The sequence below is a fragment of the Pholcus phalangioides genome, unplaced genomic scaffold, assembly GCF_987345545.1.
Source record: "Pholcus phalangioides strain wild (caught in Gottingen) unplaced genomic scaffold, Ppha-v1.0 ptg000013l_1, whole genome shotgun sequence".
Taxonomy (NCBI): domain Eukaryota; kingdom Metazoa; phylum Arthropoda; class Arachnida; order Araneae; family Pholcidae; genus Pholcus; species Pholcus phalangioides.
This window is the reverse complement of record NW_028301606.1, coordinates 2,246,673-2,266,825: the sequence shown is the minus strand read 5'-3', so window position 1 is coordinate 2,266,825 and position 20,153 is coordinate 2,246,673. Positions and strand designations below refer to the sequence as shown.

Below are 20,153 nucleotides of genomic sequence, written 5' to 3'. Positions count from 1 at the left end.
TAAACGCAGATAGGCTTCAATGTCTAAGAGACAGAAAAATTTGTTGCCTTAGGCATATAAGTGACAAAAACTTTTCATCTTTGCTTTACATAGTTTTCAGATACAGTAGCAATCAGCATACCGTCGAATTCGCATCAAGATTGTAAGGGTTGAGAATAAATTAGAAAAGATTTGAGAATGATTGAAATTTGAATGAATTCAAATTCGAAAAAATTTAAGAATAAATTAGAAAAGTTTGTTTCTCTACACATGCTCCACACAACATACCTTGCTGTCGCATTGCAGAGCACTGTAGATGAATTGCGGACCAATGGCTGTCTCAATAGCCCATCAGTTGACGTCATTGATCACAGAAGGTGGAGTAGGAACTGACAGGGCACTGGGACTCATGCTGTGTGTGTGTGTTTGGATTTAAATTTCTATACCATAAATAAATAAACTGCAACCAATCATGGCAAAGTTATTTTAAGTAATCAAAAATCATCTCCAGAACGTTTTTCAAATCGATGCAAACCGACCGAATGCAAACCTCAATATTTGAAAATTTTGAGAAAAATATGTCGTTATTATGGAAATGTTTTTTAAATAATTCAATACGCAAAAGGTTATACGTAGTTTTCATTTAATTATTCTTTAATTCCAGCTAACACTATTTTGCACGTCAGAAAATTACATATTAAATATTCGATTAAATCATATTCCAACCTAACCTTTGAATGACCCCAATTTCTCTTTTTTTTGGCATGATATCAACTTAGCTACAATGCGTTTATTGTAATCTAATATTGAAATAGTAGATTCAGTGAGTGCGTCCAATTTTTTAACCAGTATTCGGGCTTTTTATATTAATCGTAGCATTTAGTTTCTTTTCCCTTTTTTCATAAATTTTAGACGACTTTTTTTAGTGCCTATTTCAGGCATTTATAGTACCTTTTTTGCCTGCATATTTTGATAATTTTTAGTGCTTAAACTTTCGAGCTCTAGTTATAAGTATTTTCATTTGTAATAATTAATTTCTATTTCATTATCTTATCATTAAAAATCAATACCTAAAAAATTGAAAAAATAATATTTCTCTACAATTATGCACGAAATAAAAAATAATAATAACAAAACATCCGAGATCACTGGCAGGTCCCAATTCAGGAATTTTCACGGGTCCAAACTGTGAAACCAAGAAATAACAGGATTCATCCCAGTCCCCGGCACTTGAGTTCGGTCAGCCCCGTATACAATTTGAAAATGACTTTTCTCTCTAACGAATATTCCGTACATTTAATTATTTGATGAAATGAAGCGACTTCTTTATATAAAGACTGTTGCTTGACTGTCTCTCTAATTTTACATAAAAATATACTGGGTGTCCTGTAAGTGCTAGCACGGCCTTTATCTCATCAACTGTTCGTCGTAAAGGTATGGTTCCAATTTAAAATATGTTCAGCATTTGTTCAGTGACCAGCCTCTAATCACTCAGCACCAGTTTTGAGAATGAAAATACAATATGCCACAATATAAAAAACCTAATTTTTTACACGGTCGCCAGTTCTCTCACTTCAAACTAGAAAGTTTTATACCTGTGTCTTTTGAGTCACTCAATGTCTTTTGAGTCAATACCTCAGCGAACATTGCAATTGGAAAAGTGGAAATTTTTTTTGCAGTGAGAATAGACAGTGCAACAACTATATAATTGGGTGTTCTTGTACAGGGTGTCCGTATAAAAATTTAGATTTTGTATTTTGTGACACTGTATTTTCACTCTTAAAATTAGTACAGGGTGATTTCTGAACACATGTTGCGCATTTTTTTTTAAATGTAATCGTACCTCTACGAAGAACGGTTAATGTGGCCGTATATGGACTTACCCTGTATACAACACTGAAATCATTTTTATGTTAAATTTAATAATCATTTAATTAATTATTGAATTTTTTTTTTTTTTTACAGATTTGACTATAGTAAATGTTACTGTTTTGTTATTAACGTTGTCTTCACCAGATGAATCTAGTCTAGTGAGTATTATAATTACTTCGTTGCTAATTTTTCGACTAATCTCACTGGATTTTCAATTAACAGGCTGTCAACTTGTTATCATACATGGTGAAAACTTGAGACCGTTTCAGGCCAAACAGCTCGTGAACTGTTGTTTATAGAAACATACTTTCCATTAGAAAAAGTATCAAAATAACGTGCTGATTTCAGAAATGTTATTTGATTTACTAGGGGCTGTGTATGTACCGAGGTACGATAAACAAAGTTTAATTTTTCATACTGCTGCCCTGTCTTCAAAGTTACGTCTTAGCGTTTCTCAACCAATGGTCCGTGAACCAAAAATGATCCACAAAGATGAACTTCAATTTTATACAACTGATATTAGTAGTATTCTTATGGATTCAAAAAAAAAAAAATTAACACTTCAGGTGACTTTATTTGATCGAGGGAAAGAAATACGAGAAATTACGATTCTAAATACGGAATATCGCTAATTTTCACCAAAAAAATGATTTTTTTTTTCTACAAAATTAAATTTATTGCCAATCCCAGTATTTTACGGAATAGGAAAAAAAGGTCCATCATGACCCAGGGTGATTATATTTCATTACGGAAAATACGGGAAAATGGTTCATGAATACGGCAAAATGCGAGACATCGCAAAAGGTACGCTTAACATTAGTAATCACTGCGAAAACTGCAGTGTAGGAATGCACCAATGGGTGAAAGAGAACAAAAAAATCCATTGAAATCTCAGTGAATCATGATGTAGCTCACAGACGAATCTATTTTAAGAACGTTGAACATGACAAACATGCGAAATGAATATTTATAGCCATAATTATCATAATATAATTTATAATTGTGAAAATTATCTTCATTAATGATTTTAGGAAAGATTACAAATTGAAACAAAATTTGCTGAAGGAACGAGATAATTGAATAAAAACGTCAGTAAGATCAAAAATACAGATATGTACATGTTCCGTGCAACATGGGTAATATGGTCACTCTACTAATTAACTAACGGTCCATCGACTTGTTGCAGACATTTTACTGGTTCTTCGGTACAGACAGGTTGAGAAACGCTGCCCCATCTTTTTTTTTGGGGGGGGGGGGGAAATAAAAAAATAGATATTTTTAAGTGAAATATTAGCAGAGATATTGTTATTCAACGTAGTTGAAAATGAGGGAAAGAATAGCATGTGGAGAAGGACATAACAAGCTTGTCCCTTGATATATTCTGTTCTTTCTCTAATTTTCACTGATTTTTTTTTTTAAATTCGAATATCTCGGCTAATACTAATCTGAGAAAGATTTTTTTATGATGAAACAGAGCAGCAACTTTTTGATTGGACAGGAGAACCGTGTAAAGAATGAAATTTTGAATCTTGGTACATTTACGGCTCATAGACCAGAAGAAATGTCATATTTAAAATGTGCAGGGCACGTTATTTGGATACTTTTGCTAAGTAAAGCATGTTAGTATATTATAACCCACGGTTTGAGATTTTATCGAGCTGAAACGGACCTTTTTACCCTATTTAATGTACATACAGTATTATATGCATATTTTATTTAGTTATACTTGCAATAAATTGTCATATATATCTTAGCACAGCGGTTCGCAAACCTTTTTTGACTCACGGAATACTTTTTAGCATATATTTTCTGTGGCGGACCCCGTAGGCCTCTTCTTCTATGTGTTACGGTAATTTTGATAAACCGCTTATTATACCGGTATTATTACATTATAATAACCGGTTATTACACTTACTTTACCTTCTTTTTGGTAAGTTTGATAATTTATCACTTTTACCGGTGAATATTCATAATACCCAAGCATCGTTGATAAGTTCGATAAATACTTGAAATTTATCGTCTCTATCTGTGATTAGGCATAATACCCAAGAATGATTGGTAAATTTGGTAAATATGAAAAAAAAATTGCAAATGAATCTAGTTTGTGTGAGGAATATAGTCGGGCCTTTATTCTAGTTATAATGATATCAAATTTTACGATCGTACCCTAATATAATGATACAATACATGTGTGTGTGTATGAATTATCAATGTGTAGTATATGATATAGTACAATTCATCATGTTTATCAATGACGCGACGCTGGGGTACGAGGCATAATAGCAGGTAAAAGTCATAAATTTAGGAAAATTTATTAAATTTTTCCAACGACGCTTGGATACTATGCATAATCGGTCTTGAAAGTGATAAATTTAGCCACTTTACGATGAAGGACGTAAATGTGCCTCGCTGATAACGTCAGTGAAAATGCACCGACCTCGGATATAACGACACATTTTTGTCGTGATACCGATTTCATCATAATTATGGCAAAAAAATGAAAATTTGGTAATTCTGCGCTTATGGAAATTTTTTTTCTTATTAAAAAGGTCCTTTCTTTTTGAATAAAGCTTACTTCAGTTAACAACCGTTACTAAAATACGGGACGATTGTGTGTGTGGTATAATTATGATTATAAATATCAATATTAATCTTACATATTTGCCATGTTCAATGCCGTCATAACGCAGGGGCTCATCGGTCCGAGGGGCCTCAAGTGCTGAAAGGGCTTCGTAAAAATTTAGATCTGGTCAAATTTTCGACACTGAGTGTGAAATTGGGTAGCAGGTCTCTTTCTCTCTTTCTAACCACGTAGGGAGCCCCAGAATAATCAATTTGCCCGTAGGCCTTCGATACAATCAAGACGGCCGTAGCCGTGTCAATTTTTTTTTTTTTTTTTGTAAATGGTTATGTTTAAGGAATTGGCTATTTGTTTGAGAATTGGTTTCACTTTAGCGAGAATTGGCGATGTCCTGTATTTATGATCTCAATTTCCCGTATTTTTCCTGTTGAAATACGGTCATCCAAAGTATAATAAACATCTTCTTACACAATACCATTTGATTATACGTATTTTTCAAATCTGAAAGGTCTTGAAACCGTAGACGTTAGTTGTAAGGACACCTCGGTTATACAACGACAAAATTCCGCCGAATCTTCAATATCGTCACAATTGAGTTTGACTGCATTTATTAAATATACTGATTTATTTTACTTTCATCGAGCGGCCGCGGAGCCCCTGAGAAGTGCAAACGGAGCACCGGTTGAGAGCCGCTGCCTTAGAAGAAACTTAGAGGAAAAAGGAATAATTCATAAGGGACCGTTCAAGAATTACGTCAGCAAATTTTTAATCATTTTTGACCCAACCCCCCCGTCAGCAAAAGTCAGCAAAACTCTGCACCCCTCCCTGTCAGAAAAATTTCGTCAGCACTTCCCCCCCCCACCTCCTAATGCATATTGGTGGGATCAGAGACGCACGCAAGAGGAGGGTATAAGGGGGCTCGTGCGCCCCCAGAAGAAAATTTATTCTTTTAATTAAAATTTCGAAAGAAAATACCTTCATATGTATAATCATAATTTTATAATCAATTTCAGTTAATTTCAATGCTATTTGAAGGCTAAGAACTCAAAATTTCTTTTTGAGAAATTCATTGTAACTCACCCTTTAAGACATGTATGGTAAACCCTTGGCCCGCGGAACAAATGTGACCCTGAACGTTCTCTGACGTGGCCTGCTCCCTCAAACATAATTTTGTGAAAATGAACTGAGCGGCACATTTACATATCGGTTAAATGACCCGTGGCACAATTCCCGAACATTTAAACGGCCCGTGGCGCATTTTCTGATCACTGAAGTAGGCCCGTGGCACATTCACAGATCACTTAAGTAACCCGCGATACAGTTCCGGAACACTTAAACGATCCGTGGCACATTTAGAGATCCCTTGAGTGACATGTTGCATAGTTTTAGAACACTTAGCGGCCCCCAGTGTAGTTCTACATCTCTGAAGTTACCCCCACGGCAAATTCCCCTAATTACTTAAGTGATCCGCGGCATAGTTACGGATCATTTGAGTGATGCGTGGCACAGTTCCAGAGTACTTAAGCAGCCCGAGCACATTTCCAGAGCACTTTAAGGATCCGCCAAAGATTTAGAGACCGCTAAAGTGGATCTGTAGCGATCTTATTATTAGGGAAAATATTTGTTCAGGTACCCACAAACTAGCGACAGGTTTTTCTCGTTTTTGGCGCACCGATATTTCATAATTTTTATAAAGGTTGGTTGATGACGTAAGCATAATCCGAACCCCCTCCTCCCTCGATGCTGACGTAATACTTGAATGACCCCTAATGGATATGGAGTGAAAAAACATAGTTGACGTTTAAAGAAAAAGTTCAATCAAAAAAATTCAATACACACACGAAGTAATTATTTTTCCAAATTTTCCATACAAACTTGAACCACAAGAAACAAATTCGCTGATTTATTACAAATTTTTGTGGTTATCTTCAAGAAAGATACGTATAATGAATTGTGACCACATATATATGAATGATTCTATAAATACTAGAAAAATCTTTTCTTTGAAAACGATAAATCAAAATTTTATTCTTATCTCCAAATGGATAAAACTCGCTTGCTGAAGTCATTAATAACAGGCTAAATCAAAATCAATAGAAACATGTCATGGATTCGTGTACTGCCTATTATTTTATTTCTTTCCAGAAATATTTCCGTTTCTTAAATATTCTAAGAGGCGATTTTTTTAAAATGAATTTTCCCAAAATATTAGTTTTTTGTGTTAAAGAATAATTTTTAATTTTGTGGGGAAAAAAATGTAATTGCAAAAAATATTAAAATTTAAATATAATAAATTTTGGTGAGGTTGGTAAAAGAACTAATGGATAAAATAATAAAAAATCAATGATAAATAAAAATTCTAAAAAATAATTTTCATAAAATGACATTTTACAGAAAATTAATTTTTTTTAATTTAACAAAAAAATGAATTTTTTTAAAAACTCGATATAAAATAATTTTTAGCTGATAATTTTTTTTTCTAAATTCATGAGTAAACTAAGATAGAATAAAAATAGGTTTCCACTGTAAAAACAAAGAGCATATGTTTGATTCAACAAAACAAAATGTCAAATTTTAACAGAAAAGAGATTTTTAAACTCAACAGAAAAATTTTAAATTCAAAAGAAAAATGTTTTAAATTCAATAGAAAAATGTTTTAAATTCAATAGAAAAATGTTTTAAATTCAACAGAAAAAAAATTTAAATTAAACAGAAAAAAAAATTTAAATTAAACAGAAAAAAAAATTTAAATTAAACATAAAAAGACATTTTTGAATTCAACATAAAAAACACCTTTTTAACCTTTTAACGGCCAATGTTCTCAATTTTATAGATTAGAAAAAAAAAATACATTAAAAAAATAATAATTTAGACTCTCTCACAAAAAAGTTAAAAAAAATTCAGTAAAAAAAGAACATTTTTGATTCAATAAAAATAAATTTAAAAAATAATTATATAACATCAAATTTCAAAAAAAAATTATTTAGAAAGAACAATTTCTCAATTTTGAAAGAGAAAAAATTATAAACACAAACTTAATTTGAGAGGCTTATTTTAAAAAAATTATCGTATTTTTCGATAAATAAGCCGATGGGATGTATAAATTGCCTCCAGAAAAATGACCGAAAGAAATGCTCTCGGTATCGTTGAAATTTTTGTTAGCTAAAACAAAAATTTATTTCATCGATTATTCATTGACTCTCGTCTACATAAACTAACAGTACATTCGCGTATAATGTCCAAAGGCCGATGATATCATCTTAATGACTTCGTTTGTCCAATCGATCGTCGCCGAGATCAAATTAGACGTGGTCATTTTACGGAATCCTACTGGACACAAACGGGGAGCAACTCCATCTGGATTCACTCGATCACAATTAGAATTGGCAGCACAACTCGGGGGACCTTGGACATTGAGTGCACAGAGATGATTGGATATTATGCAGACTTACCATTTTAGTGAATTCAGTCGCCACGAGTCGCGATGATACTGAGGTACGATGACGTATCCATGGTATATACAAATATTTCTCCTCCAAACTCGAAGAGACATGATTGCCATTCATCCAATTTTTAATGTCATACCCAATACCTTTACAATTGGAGTTTAGATCAGGGTTCTTCAATCTTTTTACAATTGCTGACCAGTGAAAGTTCGACCGTTCCACAGACCGGACGAAATGGAAATAACCATTTACGGACCAGCAAAAAATAAATACGTAGGAGATATAATTTGCAGACTGACGAAAAAATGAATGAGTATGAGAAATAATTTGCGGACTGGCAAGGAGTAAATAATCGGGAGAAGTAATTTGAGGATCACAAGTATATAAATAAGTAGAAGAAATAGTTACCGGACCGGCAAAAGATGAATAGATAAGAGAGACAATTCGAGGACTGCCAAATAAACAGGATAATTAGCGAACCCGCAAAAAAATGATTAAATAAGAGAATTAATTTGCGGACTGGCAAAAAATAATTAAATAGGAGAATTAATTTGCCGATCGGAAAATTTGCAAAACAGAAATAAATAAATGAGAAATAATTTGCGGATGGGCAAAAAATAAAGGAGGGGGAGGCACAATTTTTGAACTGGCAAAAAAAAAATGGTAAAAATAATTTTGCGAATTGGCAAAAAATAAATAATTGCGAGAAATAAAGAGAAATAGTTTGAGGACTAAAAAATATTATTAAATAGAAAAAATATTGACCAGCAAATTTCCAGAATTCACATGAGGAATTGCAGACCGAAGATGGGTAAGAAGGGCAGAAGTACAGTCGAATCTCGTTTTAACGAACACTTTTCTAATCTTCCAAATAAGTTTGTACAGGAACAATGCTAGGTAACCTGGAATTCGTTTATAACGAAATTTCCTTTTAACGAAGTGATTCCTCCGGTCTTTTGGCGTTCGTTATAATGGGATTCGACTGTAAATGGGATAATTCATTTGCTGATGACCAGCACAGAAACAAAAACCGATATTGAGACGTGTGAGATTTGAAGCATCCGACTACGTTCGAGAGCACTTTTCTAAATGTTACTGGAGTGAACTTTAATATCTCATTTTTTTGTGTGATAGAAAGTGTCTCGAAATGGTGAAAACAGCAACAAATTTTGGTTCAACTATCATTTTCTATGAAAAAGTCATTTTTATGTCAAATTTCAGGCAAAATTTACGTTGTATTCGAAACACGATTGCAAAAAATGTTGTCAATGAAACGTAATGTTTTGTGATTTTCACAATAGTGTGAAAATTCGCTAGTGATGTTGCAGGTTATGACGAAAAATTTAGAAGATTGCATGATATTCTCGTAAGTTACACCCAAATACGTTAATGTACGTGTAAACTTCTAAGTCTTTAAAACACCGTAATTCAAAACATATATGTGATTGACCTTAGATTTTGATTCATAACCTCAACAATATATAGCTAAATATCATATTAAAATTTCGTAATGATACAATGTTATACAATAGATTTTTAAAAATCATGTCACCAGACCAGAATTTGAGGTTTTCGCCTTGTATGTACAAACGCAATACTAAAGTAGACGTAACTTAGGTTCTGATCGTCATATAAACAAAACAAGGCCTGTTTTGGAATTACAATAAATAGGGCTTTCATAAAAAATAAAGTAATAAAAATCAATAATTTCTTCCAAAATGACTTTTTCAAAACGTAGTCGGATATGGAATCTAAAATTACGTATTGGCTATATGAATTGTTAGAAAATTCTTGCGGGCCGACAACGGTCTGCGGACTACCGGTTGAAGAACAGAACACTGGTTTAGATGGTCATTTGTTATCAAAATTAGAACCAGACCTGATTTGCGTAATCGAGTTTTGCGTTCAAGAGAGAGATGTCTTTATAATATGTCAAAGTTAATATTTATTAGATGAAGTGAAATTTGTAGATCTTTTGTATGAAGAATTTATTTTTTATGATATTTCTCCGCAGAAATACGAAGTCGAGTTCCTGTTACACCAGAAGTGGTACGATCCCAGGTTAAGGTTCGACGACGACGGTAGGCACAGGTACCTGAACGGCCTAACGCACACAGACGACGTCTGGCTGCCAGACACCTATTTTATAAAGCATGGAGAGTTCAAATACCCGCTTATACCCATTCACATCGCCTTGAGGATATACCCTAACGGCTCTGTGATATATTCCATGAGGTACCCGTCAATTACATATTTGATATACAGGGTGTCACGTAAATTCGTAAATAGTTCAAAAATGAAAAAAAAAATTGAAAGAATTCGTATATTTTTCAGCGTTTCTCAACCTTAAATGTCTGAAAAGACCAGTTAAATGTCTGAAACAATTCGATGGACTTGTGTCCCAGGGACAATAAGGGAATATCTTGTGTATTACAGGAATTCCCTTATTTGTACAAGTTGTTTATATAGTTGTTTCGAATTTTTTTAATGCATTTGTCCCGTTTTTTTAACGATGTAAATTTAATTTGTAATGTTTACCAAAATCGTGAATGTATTACGTTTTTATAACTTATTATGGTGTAATAATAGTTATATTTACAGATTTCCTTGATGAGGTATGGTGAACCAAAATATGAATATAGAATTTTTATTTTAGCCCATGTGGATATATTGCTAATGACAATTACAACAACTGAATAATTTTTCATTCAGTTAATTATTAAATTATGAAGTCTGCCTGCGGACCACCTATGCCATCGTCGCGGACCATACGTTGAGAAACGCTGGTATATTTGAATGCGGTTTGCAAAAAAGTTATTCTCACGAAGGTGTGTGTTTTTTTGAGGAAAAAAATTTAGTTCATATTTTTGTCGATAGAAGGCGCTGCTCGAAAGCAAATCACAGAATTCTGGACCTGAACCTTTCTTCAATCTCTCCTGTGTCCGATTCGTTCGTAAATGTTCAGCCGCCCGGCGATTCGTTGACGACGTAAAATAACTTCACCAATAGTGCTTAATCCACCAATGTCAACATCACGATGAAAGCCTTATGTAAGTGCCAGTAACAGGAAAATTCAGGAATAAGCTGTTAATCATACACCCTGCATTGTAAAAAACTGATTTGCATATGGTTTGATCCAATGGTTTGATTTCGGTCACCGCCATCTATCGACAAAAATTTAAACTATTTACTGTACCACTTAATTTTTTTTTTCAAATGCCCTCTGTCGTGAGAACGACTTTTTCGCAAACCGCATTTAGCCGATTCCTTCAACTTTTATGAATTTTTAAACTATTTACGAATTTATTCGACACCTTGTATTTGGAAAAATATAGATGATTCCCTATAAGAATTTGCTCAATAAGTTAATGATGTAATTGATAAATTGCGTATGGTAATTAGCGTTTTCAGCAAAAAAAAAATTCGAAACTGATGGTATTTTATTATATTTTTCAGGCGCAGTATGGTACTAAATTGCCAAGGTAACCTCAGAATATTTCCTTTTGACAATCTCAAGTGTCCCTTCGCTCTAGAAAGTGGTAAGCATTAATTTAATACCATCAAACTCCGTTATAAGGACCTCGGTTTTTAAACGAAAAACCGGCTTTAACGTCAATAACGCTTGCCCAACAAAAAAATAAATTCATACTCTTAAGAAAATTTTAATAGTTTTAGGGTAGGTTGGGAGACGGCTGATTTCCTATCTGAATCCGGCATTGTTTTCGTCAGATTGGCTCTAGTTTTCGAGATAAAGTGGGCGAATACGATAATTACTTGACCAGTGTGTGCCATCAACTCAAACTAAATATACATATTCAGATTCTTAATGCATACATACCGTATTGTTTTCCTACAAAATGTTGAAGACAAAGCTCGATTCTCCGATGTGAACCCCCCTTCATGAACAATTGATCAGTGAATTCAAATTGCATAGACACTTGCCCGTGCAGATATTAGGGATTTCGATTGTTATTTCATTTTAATTTATAATAAATATTCACAATGGAGAGAAAATACTTTTTATTTTGGGGCATTCGCGAGGTGAAAAGGCAATTAGAGAGAGCAACATAATGGCGCCAGTCTCCTAATGTTTTGAATCGTGTACATTGCTTTCAGCGCGAATCATCGGAAAATTTAGGGAAATAACTTTTCGGATACGGTGTGGCACTCAGAGAATTTTAACGGCAAGTAGTACGTGTAGGCTACTTTATGATGTTACTTCGTATGACTGCCTCCGGATTATTTCGTGGCGAATGGATCGGACGGACCCAGACATTCTGGAGTATTAAAATCTGGAATATATTTTACTACGAGTAAAGCCTATTTTAAACATTGTGAATATTTGCAAGAATGACGTGATTTTTGTCTTTTTTTCTCAGCCCAATTGCATGAAGGGAAGACTTTTTTCTGAATACTACGTCACGATATTATGCATATTATATTATTCGGCAGCCTAGAGAACTACAGACTTTTCTTTCCGCCGCTGTGGTGGTTTGAGCCCCACCGTCACCACAGTGGTGGTTAGCTGAAGTTGGTTTTCTGTGGTTCCCAACTTCGAGGCGCAAATTCGAGCCGAGACTTCCCCGTTAAAAAAAATCTCGCCACAGAGAGCAACAGGCGTACAAACAGTATAAATATTCAGTCATTACACTTCACTCACTTCACTTCTGAAATATAGATGGCAGCAATGCAACATCATACACAATACTAAATACGCACTCAGACTGTTAGGTACGCACACCTACATTTCCGGCACAACTCACTGGTAGTAAATTGCCCATAGCGATAGACCTGAGTTGTGCTCGGTATGAAAAAAAGGGCTTTTCTTTACTCGCAAAAAAATCTAGAAAAAATTATTTCCCTCTTACATATTGGGCTGAGAAAAAAAACCATTTCACTCCCGCTAATGCCGCCACCTGAGGACCATTTGCTGAAGTTGAGGGAAGCTACTAAGCCTGTACTTCAGCGCGTCATGTCACAGGTGCCTAAATAAGGAAGGGAATGGTCGTGTCTGATGTGGCGTATACGGATATCGTGCTTGTCCGGTTTGCAAGTTAGATTCCCGTGGAGACCAGCAGACTTTTCTGTCCGAGTTCACACCTCAGCTTAATATCTAGAAGAAAGTCTTTCACTTCATGCATTGTTTAAGAAATTCATCAGGAAAACTGCCTAATAAACGAGGAGCTTATTTTCAAAGGGAACATTTCCTTTTTCGCTAAACTTTCAGTAGAAGTGAAGAAGGACTTTACAAAACTATAAAATAGCCCAACAGGTAACATGTAGGAATGGTAGAAGAATATTTAAGTGCTATTTTTCTGGATAAACATTCGAGGGACTTAACTACATTTAAATTTTGAAAATATTCCGTTTCGGAAGAAAAATTAATGAAGATGTTATCTTTTGATCAAAATTTTTTCTGGCCAAGCCCGAAAAATCGGAAATTTCTAAGTCACCTGTTGATTCCAGAAGGTTTTAACTAGCCCAGGAAGATACTTTTACTGCCCTCTCGACATAAGAAACATGATCATTTTACAGTGGAACCTCCCCATAACGGACACCTCCACCGACGGACACAATTTTGAATTACATCGACGGGATTCAATAAATCTTAGTATTCATTAACGGGCACTCCTCGTTAGCGGACAAACTTTTCGGTCCGTTATCTAGAGCTGAAAAATATTGAAGTGCTTAGAAAAAGTAGATAATGTTCCCTTTTAATAGAAACCACTAACTTCATTGTAATTTCGGCCAAAACTATTACCGTTTGAATAATCCCGATTGCGTAGTCTGACAGAACTTATCCCAACGATTCATAAACCTTTAAAATTTCGGAGAAAAAAGTGGAAATATGTTCCCTTTTGAAAATAAGAGCTTCTCAAATATACTCGTAGCAAAATATATTGCAAAATTTAATCCAGAAGGTCTGGGTCCATCCGATCCATGTCATGAAAGAATCCGATACTGGCGGCAATCGTACGACGTAGCATCACAAAGTACTCGTACACTGCTTGCCGTTAAAACCTTCGAATGTCATACGTACGGTTATACCAAAAGTTCTTTCCCTAAATTGATCCGATAAATCAAGCTGAAAGCAATGCACACGATTCAAAACATTAGAAGACGGGCGCCATTATACTCCTCTAATTGCCTTTTCGCCTCGAATGTTCTTTTTCCCCTCGGTTCTACTTCCGACCAGACAATAATCCGATCTTTTCTACCACATCCGGGATATTCATAAGTGATGATTTTCACTCGCCAACTATGTTTGCGATCCTCTCCAGTAACACACAATTGTTGTTTTTCTTCTTGCAATGACTTCAAATATCCATTGCAAATGGCAAGACCACGAGATCATTACTAACCTACTTTCCAGAGCGATAAAGCAGCATGGAAAAAAATAAATAAAATAAAATGGACTCTGATCCGAACATTACACGGATTCCGTAACTGCAATTAAAGCTGGAAGATGGTTACAGGAAGATAACGGTTTTTTGTGGATCCTTTTTTTAGGTGCCTACAACCGAGCAATTGAGACCACGGACAAGGCTTTTTGCCAACACCTGGAAATGACTGGACGCTTGCCAGTCAAGCATAAGAAAGTATATTTCTTTCTTCCAGTGAAACAGCAAAAAATAAATAAGAAAGAATCTCTCCTAATGTTTTCTAAGTATTTTTTTTCTCCTCAGTTTCTGGATGAGCTGGAACAAACTACATTTTCTACATCTTTTGACCTCCGTGTCAAAATAAGTAACGAGATATTTCAAAGGTCGTAAATTTCCTGTGACGGATATGCATTTTTCCCCCCGAGAATAGAAGAAAAAACATCATATTATAAGCTACACCATGAGTTTATGATGTGCACCGTGGACTTGAATTGGGAAATGAAATCTTTAAAAAATCATTTTGAGATCATTTTTAAATGATCGTCCGTTTTTCTTCAACGGAAGATTCTTCACAGGGTGAGCTGGAAAAGCCTCAGAGTTTTAATTTTTAAACGAAGATTGTATTTAAATTTCAAACCATGCAACTATTTTTATACCAGCTATAGAAACCCTAATACCCGGCGCTGCCCAGGATTTCTATAGAAACTGGGAGCGTTTGTGAAGTTTGAGAGAAACTCATGTGAAGTTTCATCGCATTAGAGAGATATAGATGGCTTCTTTCTCAGCCAGAGATATCAAGGAAACAGTTATTTTCCGGATATTATGCTGAGGTGAGCTCGGAAAGAAAAGTCATCACGTCTCCGCCGGGACTCGAACCCAGGCCTCTTGCATACCGGGCAAGCATGCTACCTGGGTTCGAGTCCCGGCGGAGACGTGATGACTTTTCTTTCCGAGCTCACCTCAGCATAATATCCGGAAAATAACTGTTTCCTTTTCATCGCATTGTTTGGGAATCACGGTCACCAAAATAAACATTCCGAAAAGTCATTGCTAGGGGTTTCATTGTTTTAGGGGTTTTTTGTTTTCATTGCTAGAGTTCGAGAACCCATTGTATACTATCATTTAAGTCAGGTCCTGTTTAGTATACAATATGCAAAATTTGGCGAAGATATCTATTCAAAGTTGTAGATTTGTATGGAGAACACACACAGACAGTAAATCAATTATGCATATATATAGGTCGAATCTGAAAGTTCCTGGCATTTTTGATAACTAAATGCAGTATTTCAGCTGCTGGTGTATCGTTTTTAACATTGAGATAAACATTTTATGGGAACACAAGAAAGTTGAAAGTCAAGTGATCTGTCCGATCCGGCTGTTAACCTTTTGCAGGCCGAATTCAGATTTGCACGTTAGTTTTTCACATTTATTTTTTCCCATTTCGCATTTTTAATCCTTTAATTTAGAGATATAAACCGAAAAAATCATCAGACAAAAAAAATGTTTCTATATGTTTTGCTAGATTTGCTCATGTCCGTAGAAACGACATCGACATTAAAAACAACAAATAAAAAATATGTTCTTAAAATAAGGTTATTTGAAAAAAATTACATTTATGACACACATAAGTACTGAAATAAATTAAATTTTTGTTTTGTAAATTAAGTTTTGAATATCTCACACCTTCAAGAAAAACATATCAACAGCTTTCATTAACGAAAAATATTTTTGTTCTAATTATTAAAAACCGATGTTCTCGATTGAGAACATTGGCCGTAATTGTACAGACATCTATTAATATCAATAATGGTTAGTTTAGCTGAAAAGTTTTCTGCTTAGACAATCGTGGACTACATACTATAAGTATGAACAGCAATCAGTGTAGACCATGTTTGCAGCCGAAAATACGTTCCGGTCAAAATCTACCCATTGCTGATATTCATATCTGGACAATTTGGTTTAGCTAGAGTAATTTTATCAGGTGTTTTGTTTTTAGTTTTCTTTCTCTCTTTCATCTGTTCCTGTCTGCTCACAAGGAATTTGGAGTGGTTACTTTAATTATCCTTGATCTTATTATAACTTTCAGATATTTGTGAAGTTTATAAGGAGATGATTCTCTTCACACGTGAATAAACTGTTCGACCGATTAGCGAAATTTTAAACCGTATTTTTTCAGTCTATAAGACGAGGATCGGAATGGATGACCTGTTGCAGCAGATGACGACGCCATAAGGACGAAAAACGAACAAAATCAAATAGCGGCACTCAGGGCCGCAACTAGGGGAGAGCAGGTGGTTCTCGTGCCCTGGGCGCAAATTTCATTCTGAAACCTCTCCTTGAACATTACAAGGGGGCGTCAAAATACTCGCTTGCCCCTGGTGACGAAGCATCTGGTTGCGACCCTGGTGGCACTCGAAACTTAATTGAGATTCCAATCATTCCTAAAAATATAATGATTCACAATAATTTCGTGATACTAGTCGGATGCCCATAACAATATATGACATCCATATTTGTTATGGGCATCTTTTCTCGACCACCTCGTTGGGCATTTCGCCTGTTGTGGCCTGGTATTTGTATATAAAGAAATGCACTGATCAAATGCATCACTTGACATTTTCCTGAAAAGCTCCGAAAAGACCTCGTTTGTCTTTTGCCAAGCAAAATTAAGTCCAATGAAATATATGTTTTATCATGTCCACAATACTGACCAGACTACGTACACACTACTGACCACAATACTGACCCAACATCACTTAGTTTTGCTCAAAATCTCTGCTCGTGGAAAATCTTTCTCATAGGCAGATACTGCTCAATGCCATGTAACATGCCTAGCTTAAAGTTGCGTCGAAAAAACGATATTTCGAGGAATAAAGCCTAATTTGTTTTTCACCGAATACTTAATAAAATCGGTCAGAACTTTCGAGACGACCCAACAGATGTTGTATAGCAACGTCTACATTCAATTAATCCTCAAATGACTTGAATCATCTTGATTGATGATAGCGGCTCGTAAAATTGTCCAGTCTTAAGAAGAAAAATAACAGCTTCGATTTTCTTACCAGGAAAAATGCCTATCATTTTTTTCCCTTGGTTTCCATACCTCTCTTCTTTTATGTAACCTACTTTTTCTCTCGAAATATCCTTTTTTTTTAAAATAGAAGTTTATTTTTGCCAAACCAAACACACTTTTTTCAGTGTTTTCAGCAGACAAAACACTTTTATTTATTTTTTTTTACTGTCTTTTCCGTTGATGTATTCGTTGGCATGAACGTGTTGGCAATGGAAGGGTTGAGAATTGAAATATGGTTATTGGCGATGATAAAAACTTCAACGTTTGACTCTCTCGCTATTTTTTTTTTTTTTTAGGAAACTAAGCTTTTCTTTTCTTGTTCTTAAAGGGTTATGTTGCTATTTGTGTGTTGTATGTGTGGTCTTTTATTCTTGCTTCTTGTTGTCACGTGTATATTTATATGTTGTTTATCTTGTAAGTCCTTCCGTTTTTACGTGTCTCCTTTATATTGCTCTCTTTTCTTTTGTCCATTGATTTTTAGAACGATTTTTTATCCTTCTTTATAAAGCTGATTTCCAGGACTTGGTCGTAAATTGAGCCATTGCCAAAAGCAAAAAAATGTTCTGAGGGAAAAGATTAGTTAAGTCGTGATTTCAGTGGCGTAATAGTTTCAAGGACAAGTTGTCGGCACTCATATTCTATTGTTGTTTCTATCTTTGGCAGTTACAGATCTGCTAACGACGTTTTTTTTGTAGTCATAAAAAAGTGGGATGGAGTTCGTGAAAGAAATCTTATTATGTCATCGGTAAAATCGCAATACTACACTCGAATGGATGCATCTACCATCCAAAAAGCGTTCACAATACTCATGTGCAAGAGTTGTTACGTCAAATCTATTCACCATCAACAAATTATATTACTATATTGCTTTCGAAGTGATAGAACTCTTTTAGTGGATCTGGGTTCGTGTTCGGTTTGTTATGTTACATCAATAGTTTTAATCTACGGAAATGCTCTGCACCAGAGCCAGGCAATGAAATTTACACCAAGGGGATAATTACATACCTATCCTGCCTGAGAGCAAATTAGCTTTCCCTTTCCATGCGTGCGCGCACAATGACGTCGGGTCCATTGGTAGCCAGCTGTCTGACAAAGAACTGTCACATCGTTTTTAAAACAATGCGGCTACTATTAAGATATCAGAACGATTACAAGAACTATCCAGCAAATGTACGTGGTGCAACCTGCCTTTGCACCTGGTGGCTGAAGATAAGAACACGTCACTGAACCCGGCAGTCACGTGATTGAACAGCTTGCTAAGTCGTAACAGAAACAGCAGAGTGTGGTGAAAGTTTAATGCACGAGAGGTTGTGTAGCACAGCAGTGTCACCAAGGACTCCGTGAACCATATTAAACAGTGGCAGCCATGAATAAAATACTTCAGCGAAAGACTTTCAAAGATGATCAACCACATGCAAGTTGTGGCTGATTAGTTCCATCCGCTAGTGTTCAAATGTGCTCTACCATCTCTCACACTCTCCAAGCCTAAAACAGAGTTGGAGTAAGAAACATAGTGCACACCGGTTTCCGATTATGTGAGTCGGCGCCATTACGGATTAGTAAGAAACACGGAATTCGGGTTCTTTACTAATCAGCAACGAGGCCGACTTGCAGAATAGGAAACCAGCATGCACTATGCTTGTACCCCTAGACCTTTAGGTGCATTTCCCCACTGTTGCGATACTATAAGCGATGCAGAGCCTGCAACTTGATACAGATTGGTTAAAAACTTGAAAATTTTAAGATTTTAAACAATTCCTCTTAAAGCATTGTTTGCAGTATCGCACAGGTACACACTCTGCTTTACCCTCAGAGTAGGTATTGAAAATCATCGCAATACATACTCAGCTCCGACCAAAGATAGAGAAACCGCATTACCTACAGAACAGTTGAAGGTATTCTCCAGGCAGTAGTCATAGTTCAGATCCAGTGTCTTTCGTTGACTTTTACCCATCTTGTCAGTAGCCTAGGACCTCGAATCAAATAGTGAACCGTTAAATATAATGGAAAATTTTCATAATATGCAGGATATTTATACATAAATTGGATTCAAGGGATCCCCGTAAAATGCTTATGCTTCGATCCACCTAACTTATTAAAGACGGCCCGCATCTATTTTTTTAATATAATGAGGATAACCCGAAAGTTTCTTCACAGTCCGTGGTAATGCTGTCATGCTGCACAACATCTCGCCCGTTCAATTTTCATGTAGATTCATCCGTTGTTTTGATAATGTCGTGGCCCTACTACATTGAACCGCCCGCTCACAGAACCTTTGTTTATGTCGTCAATGTGCATGCGCATGTATTAGAAGGGAAGGTGCATTTGCTCCGAGGCAAGGTAGGTATGTAACTATATAGTCTCTGTTTTTTTTTTTTCTCCCGACGTTGCATGGTTTCGGCAGCAGTGTGATCATTTTCTGAAAAATGATAATAAAAAACCGCTTTCGTATGTAATTTGTTTTAGACTGATTCATGTTTCTTGTCTTTATCCTCGTAGTTTCTCACGAAGTGAACGAGCTGAAACTCGAATGGTCCGTGACTGAACCAGCAATAATCCCCGCCAGTTCCCTTCGTCAGCAAAATGCCTACCTTGTAAAGAATGCCTCAGGAGAATGTGATATTAAGCATACCTGGAGAGGTAACCTTCGTTTTTGTTATACCATTCACCAGCGAAGCCTGGCTTATACTGTAGTTTACTTTGTGACTGATAAGTTCATCTCGATAACTACTGCTATGGAATAGCGATCAGTACTGTGTTTTTTTTATTTTATTGTAGTTCTCTTAGTTTACTTCTTTTTTTTTCTCTCTCTCTCTCTT

The 20,153-nt window shown here is 35.4% G+C and overlaps 1 protein-coding gene across 1 annotated transcript in view; it reads left to right on the top strand.

Annotated features, from left to right (window-relative positions):
* The window catches only part of LOC149078471 (glutamate-gated chloride channel-like), a 146,198-nt gene that overhangs the window by 116,323 nt on the left and 9,722 nt on the right, over positions 1-20,153 (top strand). Inside the window, exons 5-8 of the mRNA XM_089240585.1 lie at positions 1,945-2,009; positions 9,893-10,113; positions 11,335-11,417; positions 19,834-19,974. Coding sequence (XP_089096711.1) covers positions 1,945-2,009; positions 9,893-10,113; positions 11,335-11,417; positions 19,834-19,974 — 510 coding nt within the window. The remainder of the gene's footprint in view (positions 1-1,944; positions 2,010-9,892; positions 10,114-11,334; positions 11,418-19,833; positions 19,975-20,153) is intronic.